This window comes from Antechinus flavipes, chromosome 2 (assembly GCF_016432865.1).
Source record: "Antechinus flavipes isolate AdamAnt ecotype Samford, QLD, Australia chromosome 2, AdamAnt_v2, whole genome shotgun sequence".
NCBI lineage: Eukaryota > Metazoa > Chordata > Mammalia > Dasyuromorphia > Dasyuridae > Antechinus > Antechinus flavipes.
Genome location: NC_067399.1, coordinates 229,545,906 through 229,555,292, shown reverse-complemented (window position 1 = coordinate 229,555,292; position 9,387 = coordinate 229,545,906). Strand labels below are relative to the sequence as shown.

General features: G+C 40.6%; 1 protein-coding gene across 1 annotated transcript; it reads left to right on the top strand.

The window, feature by feature from the left end:
* The first annotated feature begins 1,645 nt into the window (after nt 1-1,645).
* Nucleotides 1,646-9,033, top strand: ANKRD39 (ankyrin repeat domain 39). The gene is made up of 4 exons (XM_051976421.1): nt 1,646-2,216; nt 3,836-3,939; nt 6,971-7,174; nt 7,619-9,033. The coding sequence occupies exons 1-4, from the start codon at nt 2,117-2,119 to the stop codon at nt 7,760-7,762; spliced, it is 552 nt and encodes a 183-aa protein (XP_051832381.1). The 5' UTR covers nt 1,646-2,116; the 3' UTR covers nt 7,763-9,033.
* Nucleotides 9,034-9,387: the final 354 nt, after the last annotated feature.

The window sequence follows — 9,387 nt, the reverse complement described above, 5'->3', positions numbered from 1 at the left end:
AGGAAGCTGGGAACCAGGCAGCCACAGCCTCTTGGGAGCCAGCTTTGGCTCTGGGCCAGTGGGAGAGGTCAGGGTAATAGAAGGGGGGGAGGGGATGGAGAGAGAGATCGAGATTTCCCAGAAACTGTTGAGGATTAAGGAGAGAGAAAGAGCCAAAGAAGGGTAACTTCCTAGAAACAGAGTAAGGCTGAGCACGTGTTTGTATATATTGGTGTGTGAAAGGTTGGGGCTCAATGCAGTTTAGGAGACAGAGGGAACGTGGGGCTATCTCTTAACCCTTTTGACACCAAAATGAGTGATATCTAGTCCCCTGCCTAGCTTACCTACATAAATTTTGGTTTGAATGATAACCTCTGTATGAGTATAGTCCTATCTTCTGGCCTACTTCTTCCTGACCAAAAATCCTAAGACCTTTTAATACCAATTGCTTCAGTTTATACGAACACTTGAAATTCATCTATCCCTTTGTCTATCCCTTTACCCAGTACAAATTCAAGAGCTCAGAGGGGGAAAAAAGGCTATTAAAGGGGGTGGGTGGTAAGGAAGTCAAGTTACTATGTTCACTTAATAAACAATAAGAACTTAAATTTAACAAACAATATGAACTTAATTTATTGAGTTCCTATTATGCATAAGGTATATAGGAGAGGTAAATAGATTCTTGAAATGTGACTTCCCAACTTTTTTATGAAGTTGTGGAGATCACGTGTACACACCCAACTACTGGGCAATTAAAAGTAGATCTGAGAAGTGATGAGTAAAAGCTGGATGGAGCAAGTCAGGCCTAGTAGGACAAGAGGGTATTTTATAGACACCATATATGTATATATAGTAGATATAGTGGGGATGAACACTACCCAGAGTAAGGTGATCTTATTCATTTTACAGGTAAGACATGTAAAAGCCAAAGGGCTTAAAAATGACAAAATTGTAGATCATAGTTTTAGAGGTAGAAATGGCCCCAGTACAAAGTCCCACAGGTGGCAAACCCCAGAAGTAAGGTGGACTCTTTCCAAAGTCCTAGTGTGCCTCCATAAAATGATCAAGTGGAAAGTGATCATCAACCTCCCACACCCTGTAAAATGAGACAGTGTATGCAAAGTGTGCAAACCTAAAAGGATATACAGATGCAATCTAATATAAAATAGGAACATTGCTTTCCTCATAGACTTGGGCTCCTCTTTAATGCTAATGCTGTCCCCCAGATTACCTCTAATTTACCCTGTATATACAGGTATGAGTTTTTTTGTTTTTGCCTATCTTTAGCCCATCAGTCTGCAAGTTTCTAGCAGTGGGGCTATTTTTGTCCTGGCCCCTGTGCTTGGCCCGGCGCTTACACACAGCAAGAGCTTAATAAATGCTTGTTGACCAGACTGTACATTTGTAGGCTATTACAAGCACTTGGGAGTAGGTCTCATTCACAGAGCTTTAAGGGGCCTGTGCACCTATCTTTACCAGGGCAGTAGCGATCCCATGGTGGTCTTGAGCCCACAGGGCTTAGTGTGAATGAGCCAACCCGGCCTCAAACAGCCGGAGAGAAGCCGGTCAAAGCTCACCCCGTTGACTGAAGTAGGTGCGCAGGCGCAGTTCTGACTGGCCCCTCCCCTGCCCTCCTTGACCAGTCCCCTTCTCTCCCCGCCGGGTCACGCAGTTTCCCGCTTACTGCCTATCTTAGCGCGCCCTCCGCTGGACGCCGCGCCTCGCGACTCCAAGTCCCTCCCCTTTCTTTCCCTCTGACTTTGATTGGCTCATGGGGCCAAACCTTAGTCTTCCGATTGGTCGTCTGGGCCCGGCGTTGGACGGTAATATGGCAGCAGACTGCCCAGCGCAGCTTGTAGAAAGCATGGGGTCCGTCTGGGAAAGATTGCCTTAATCCTCAGCTGGCCGGTGCTTCAGCTACCTGCGCTTGTCTTTGTCTGGCTACTGCCGGAAAGCTACCTCAGGGACTATCGATCAGCTGCATCGGCCCAAGGGGCAAGGGGCAGTAGGACGCGATGACGCAGTTGTGACGTACGCGTTGCGACGCAGCGTGAAGCGAGACGTTCCCGTCTTTCCTTCTCTTTCGTACTCGAGCGCTGCCTGAGAGCTCCCTCAGCGTGTACTGCCTCCTGAGGACATGGCGGCGCCCCGGACTTGCGGGGACGCCGCCTGTTGCTCTCACCAGAGCGCTGTACCCAGCGTGCAGCAGACTCTGGAAGAGATGGACTTCGAGAGAGGTGGGCGGGGCATGAGCGAGGGCCTCGGCCCCGCTCCGCTAGGCCATGGGAGGCCACGGGGCTCGGAGGCAGGCCCCGGATGTTTTGAAAGGAGGGACAGCTCCAGTCCACCGTCCCTTTGCCTCTACATCCTCTGCCGTTCAGCCTGTGGGGCCAGCCTTAGATCTGGAATCCTACCAACACTAGAAACAGAGGCCAGGGATTTTAAAATATCTTCTGTACCGGCAGAGGAGGAAGCATAGAAATTAAGAGGCGGGGGGACCTTAGGCCTTGTCCCCGGTTCCCTTCTCCCCACGGTCGTGCAGGGGTGGGAGTCAGAGCTCTGAATAGTGTTTGGCCCATAGGCAGCCCTCTGCTAAATGTATGTTGGTTTAAATCCAGGCCATTCAATTCACCAAACACTTAATAAGTACCAATCTAATGTGCCAGGAACCTTGTGGAGTGCTGTGCCCCACTCTGGGCATGCAAATACAAAAACACATTTTCCTGCTTTCTGGGAACTAAGAGAGGGGGAAGGGACCAGAGGAGCTGAAAAGAGCAAAAAGTTCCTCAGATTGAGATGCAAAGGCCTTCAGTTTTGAGTCTGTCAGGTGAGGAGGTTGGCCTACAAAACCAACTTAGGGTTTCCTTCAGCTCTGTATCTTTGATAAGATGACTTAATTCAGGCCATCAGTGGCAAGAGGTTCACCAGCTTATTCGTTATTTCTACATGTGTATGTAGACATAGGTTCACCAAGTCTCTATGTGTGCATGTAGAAATACATTGATACACATGCACATACATACAGTACACTTACATGTTTGTGTGTATATGTGTACATGTGTTTATGTAGTCTGTTTACTAACTCCCTATGTGGGCCCTAAGAGGAAAGACAGCTTAGTGTGGTGGAGAGAGGATTGACATGACAGCCAAGGAGATTCAAGTCATTTTCTGGACTTCAGTTTTCTCTTTTGTAAAATGAGATGGCTAATTAGGGCGTAGGCGAGGAAAGGCAATACAAGTTTAGGTCATTTCTAGTTTTAACCTGCCATGATACCTCTGAATGCTGTGTAACCATGCCCTGAATTTGCCTTTCAGTCTCATCTGAAGGGATGGTGAAAGTATTGTCATTCAGTTCTGGTTGATTCTTCGAGATCCTATTCTTTGCAGATACTGAAGTAGTTTACCATTTTCTTTTTCAGTAGGTCACTTTTTGTAAGAACTCTCCACTATGACCTTTTGTTTTGGATAACTGCACTGTACAGCTCACAGTTTCACTGAGTTATGCAAGCTGGTTGGTAGAAGTACACCTGGATTTTTTCCCATACTAACCTCTAAATTTCAAAAGGGCCTTGTCATATCTAAACTCTTGTACCTAATAAAACTTATGTTTCATTGATTTATATTAAATTTGACTATCTAGATATTAAAAAATGGAATTAAATCACTAAGCAAAATACTGGAGCTACTTCTCTCAGGTCTTGTCTCCTTGCTTCCATCCTCCTCCCCACCCCAAGATATAATAAACAAAATCAAGTCCTTATACTTGTATAATTTTAATTTGAAAGTTGAAAGGTTAGAAGAATGCATAATAGCAAGAATAAAATCCATTTGCCTCATGCTCTGAAACTCTTCACAGGGATCTGGTCAGCAGCACTGGATGGAGACCTAGGACGGGTGAAACATTTTATTCAGAAGGAAACAGACCCTAGTCAACCTGATCCTTCTGGATATACTGCCCTGGTAAGTTTGAGATCTTAAAGAGTTTGAGAAGAAATAATCCCTTTGGATTCTAGATCTTTGATCCTGGACAAAGCCAGAGAAAAAGCTTGAATTGAGGGAAGAAAAGCAAACCTAGAGAAGGGACTTTAAATCAGAATAAAAGGATTTACTGGATAGAAGAGAATTGTTGAAAAGTATTTCATGGAGGCAAAGTCAAAATAGTAGAGTAAGAGGAAGCAATAACCTCCTCTATAAAACACCAATTCATGTTCTGATTGAGAAAGCCAAGAAAATGTCACGGTCAATTATTTTTCCATCCCAGGACAGTTTTGGAGAAGTTTTCATACACTGGGGTTGGCTGCTGGCCACAAGCTTGCTTGGTGGTGCAGAGAGCATTCTGGGATCAAGAACACAATGGAGTAAGACAGAGTACTAGGACAAAAAAAGATCCTAGGAGATCTCAGAACTATTACTAGGTGCAGAAATGGGTATCATTTGGCAGCTGTGTCACCATTATCTGAGTAGTGGTCATAAATTCAGAATAGGGGAGATCTATTAAGAGCATGGAATCTACTTGTGTACTAAGGAACAAATTCTAGAAACCTAATCATGTACCTCTGATCCCAAGAACATAGAAGAAACTCAATTTATCCTCTAGTCCAACATCTAAGCCTGTACTGGAATAACTAGGACAGGACTCCCAGAAGTAAAGGGAACTGGAAAATTAGTTGCTTCATACCTGCAGAATGTCCTAGTGGGCTAATATCGACTGAGTCTGGCAGTATGCTGAAACTCTTAATCATACATAAGTCAACAGACTTAAATGTGGATCACGAAATTGAAGAACTCAGACCAGTGAACAGTTCTCTCCCCAAATTACATTACTTTGAGAGCACTGAGAACTTGTAGGTTCCCAGACAGAGCTTTGAAAGCAACAAAAGCATTTAAATAGATAGAAATGTAAGCCAGACATCCCCAGTAGTGTGAAGCTTAGCACTAAAATAAAACCTGAAATCAAGAAGTAGATTGGAAAAACGAATAAATAAAAGAAGAACTCCCCATCATAAAGAACGGCAATTATAACAGGAATTTCAAGATACAAACACACAAGAGAATCACTTGAAAACTTTCAGCAAAACTTCAAAGAAAAGTGCAGCTTGCGCACAAGTCTAACAAGAATTCCTTGAATTAAAGTTTTTTTTTTTTTAATTAAAGAGCTAAAAATGATTTTTAAAAGGTAAATGAGAACTATGGAAGAAAGATATCAAAAGAGACTCAACAGCTTGGGGGGAAAAGTTAAAAAAAAAAAAAAACCTTACCAAAGAAATTAATTCCTTGAAAATTAAAATTGCTTATTGGAAGCTAATGACGCCATGTAACATTAAGATATAAAACAGTCAGAAGTCTAAAAAATTAGAAGAAAATGTGATTACAAGAAATGATGAGCAGGCAGATTTCAGAACAACCTGAAAAAACTTACAGGAACTGATCCTGAATGAAATGAGCAAAATGAAGAGAACATTGCATACAGTAATAGCAACACTGTGTGATGCTCAACTTTGATAGACTTTGCACTTCTCAGCAACACAATGATCTAAACAATTCCAAAAGACTCATGATGGAAAATACTATCCATATCCAAAGAAAGATCTATGGAATCTGGATACAGATGGAAGCATGTTATTTTCACTTTTCTGTTTTTTTCTTCCTTGTGGTTTTTTCCCTTTTGTTCTGAGTCTTCTTTCACAACATGACATAATGTGGAAATCTATTTAATATGATTATAATGCATAACCTATATCAAATTGCTTTTCATCTTGGGGAGAAGGAGGAAGAAACAACGGAAATCAAAATCTTCGAAAACTGAATTTACATGTAATTAGGAAAAATAAAATGCTATTAAGTTGGTGGGGGGAGGGAGGGAGTATAGGTAGGAAGAGGAAAGGAGAACATAAGACTCTTTAAAAGCTAGGAATAAAAAAAGAATCTAAACTTCATGCTTTAAGAAATCATGAAATCAAAATACTCAAATATTTTAGAACCAGAGGGCAAAATAGAAATTGAAAAGTATCCATTGATCACCTCCTGAAAGAAACTCCCAAATAAAAATTATAGTAAAAATCCAGAGCTCCTAAGTTAAGAAAATATTGCAAGTAGTCAGAAAGAAAGAAGTCAAGTCCTAAGGAGCCAGTCAGGATCACACAAAATATAGCAATCAACATATTAAAGGAACAGAGAGCTTGGAATATGAAATTTTAAAAGGTAAAGGATTTAGGCTTACAACCAAGAATAACTTACTCAGCAAAACTGATTATCTTATGGGAGGAAAGGGAAAATGAACCTTTAACAATATAGAGGACTTTAAAGCATTTTTGAGGAAAAAATTAGTGCCGAGTAAAAAATCTAACTTACAAATAGTAATCAAGAGAAGCATACCCCAAAAAGATCAGAGGTGGAAAAGGATTCATGTACAGAAATATAGCAGTCCTGTTTTTGATAGAAAAGAATTGTTAATTGATATCCATCAATTAATTGATTAGCCATCAGGCTAAACAAGTATGAAAATGTGATGGAATACTCGTGCTGTAGGAAATAATGGTGGGCATAATTTCAGAAAAAGCCAGAAAGACTTGTGTGAACTGATGCAAAGAAAAGTGAGCAGAATCAGGGAAATGTTATGTGCAATTACAACATCATAAAGATGGTCATCTCTGAAAGACTTTGTAACTGATCAACACAATGATCAACTACTGTTTCAGAGGATTTGTGATGAAGGATATTTTTTCTTTCATTTCATTTATTATTTCATTTCTGGACATGTGTAATTCAAGAATTTGTTTTGCATAATTATATACATCGAATCGTGTTTTTATTTTCATTTGGTGGAGAGGGAGGGGAGAATTTGAAATTGAAAGTAAAATAAAAACCAAAAAAGAAAATTCAAATATTTGGCCTTTTACTCATTTCTATCTATCTTTTCTTCTTTCAGAGCTGACTCTTAGGTATAAGAGCAATTCCCAGTTCTGATTTCCATTTACTTGATTCCTTACAGCATTATGCCAGTCGAAATGGGCACTATGCTGTGTGCCAGTTTCTCCTGGAAAGTGGAGCCAAGTGTGATGCTCAAACACATGGGGGTGCAACAGCTTTGCATCGAGCCAGCTATTGTGGTCATACTGAAGTGGTTCGACTACTATTATCCCATGGAGCTAATCCAGGTGTGGCAGATGATGATGGAATGACCAGCCTACACAAGGTATATATCAATTTTCAAACATCCTTGCTAATTAATTAGAATGAGGAAAGGAAAGATCTGTGTCATGACTTAGTTTTAAATCAGGTAGAAATAACCAGTAGGTAAGAATTGTCTGTTTTTTGTTTTTTGTTTTTAACAGTTTTCCCTTTGGAGTAGTGACAAGGTAATCGGGATTATTATTAGGATTTGTCTTTTATCCCTGGCTCTTTGATGGGAGAATTAAACCAGAATGAGAATCAAACTGGAAGTCACTTTATTTCCAGGACATTATACTAGTGACTCTTTTTTTTTTTTTTTTTTTTTTTAGGAGAGAAGGTAGCTCTATTGGGGTTTCAGAGCATAATGAAAAAACCTCAGGGAAGAAATGTCAGAGTTGACATAGTGTGTTTTAGGAGAACTTTGATTCCCTCCTTTTCTCCTCCTGATTGTTATTTTCCTTCATAGGCTGCTGAGAGAGGTCACTTGGATCTTTGTTGCCTTCTGCTGCAGCATAGCCCAGCTTTGAAAGCTGTTCGGGACCGAAAGGCTCGGCTAGCCTGTGATTTACTGCCCTGCAACAGTGACCTTCGAGACTTGCTTGCTAGCTGAATAACCAGATTTCTGTCTCAGGAAGGGTTCTGGAATCTGGATCCCCAAGCACCTTCCTCTACTCCTGCATTCTACAGAATGGGAAACTGAAACTCGGGGCTTGTGAGACTGAGCAAAAGAGATAGGACCGTCTTGAGGGAGGTCACTGTCCAGGCCAGGAAGGGAACTTGGTGCAGGCGATCCAGCCTGACAGGTGATCATATTCTAAATTAGCACATTAGTATATTTAGTATTCTAAATTAGTGGAGATGCCTATCAATGCTATTTCCCTAGTTCAGTCAGTACCAATGACCAGATAATTCTTAAGGGGAAACAGCTTTTCCCAAACCCCAGAACAATCCTTTTTCTTGGAGTAAAATATTCATTACCCAGATAACCCATTGAGTTAATCTCATTGTTATGGTGCAAGTAGAGTCAGACTTATTTTTATTTTAGTATTTTGCTGAGTCATAACTCTTCAGTGACCTTAAAACTTGGAGGCAAGAAATCATCTAGAATCTGTCAAAACTATGTCAGAAGCAAAGTGTTAACTAGATTAAAGAAAATCCCAAGACATGGGCTGCTTGGACCCACAAAGCATTAAAGCACTTACAAGGAAAATAGCTCTGATAGTGTCACTCATTTTGGATTACCTCAGGTGAGAATTCAAGAAGCAGGTTGGTGTAGTAAAGAGAGTGCTAGATTTGGACTTAGAATCTGAATTTAAATCCCAGCCTCATTACTTACTACTTTTGTCATCATAAATGAGCTAGACAAGACACAGCTCTAAATCCTTGTTTTTAAATCCTTGTTCAGTGAATGTAGCCCTTTCAAACTTGATCCAAGGCCAGGAGAATAATTTGTGCCACTACTGAATCTTTAGAAATTCTGGTTCTTTTCCCTATTGCTTTGCTGTCCTCTTGGTCTGATTATGGAATCATCTTTCATTAGCATCTGTTTTTCTATTGAAGGTCAAGATTTTAACCAGCTAGATAAAGAATCAGACTACCCTTATGGGAAATAGGCACAGCCTGTCGGGGATCAGGGAAGAAAAGCATGGAATTGGATTTTATGTTTGGGAAGAGGAAACAGGACTGGGTTTACTGGCTTTGCTCGACTTGGAAAAGGACTCTACAAGCTACAGCTTCACTTCAATTAGGAGAAGTTTCCTGGTTTTGAACAGAGGCAATATAAAGACTTACTTTGCATTGGTTGTGGAGCTCCTTTCTTGTTACCTATTACTAAGAATATAGGCTTTAACATTTTTAATAAAGAAAAAAAAGTGCTCACAACCTACTGATTTGGAGATTGACAAGGTACCGTGTATCTAGAGTTCATGTCTGGCATTACCTTTTTTAGAATGATTACTGTTAGTGACAGGTTAAGCTTGGCTTGTATGCACTTAGCTTAGAAATTAAAAACTCATGATTTATGGGAGAAAAAATGTGGGGAGGTATCAAGCAATGGGAATAGAGAAGCTTGATCAATCATCAGTTGGAATTAGTCTTTCCTCTTAAGGTGACACTTCCGGGTTTACCTTTGCTAAACACCCTTTTATATCTTTGGAAGCCTGCCCTTTTCTTGGCAAATATGTTACTTTCCTACCCTTTTAGGTTTAGGTTATAGAATAACATTGGAACCATTAG

Bases quoted from the DNA above. Each gene is read 5' to 3' on its own strand.
- ANKRD39 (XM_051976421.1), top strand. From the start codon at position 2,117: ATGGCGGCGCCCCGGACTTGCGGGGACGCCGCCTGTTGCTCTCACCAG. The intron at 3,940-6,970 runs GTAAGTTTGAGA...GATTCCTTACAG, and splicing joins CTTCTGGATATACTGCCCTG to CATTATGCCAGTCGAAATGG. The intron at 7,175-7,618 runs GTATATATCAAT...TTTCCTTCATAG, and splicing joins GAATGACCAGCCTACACAAG to GCTGCTGAGAGAGGTCACTT.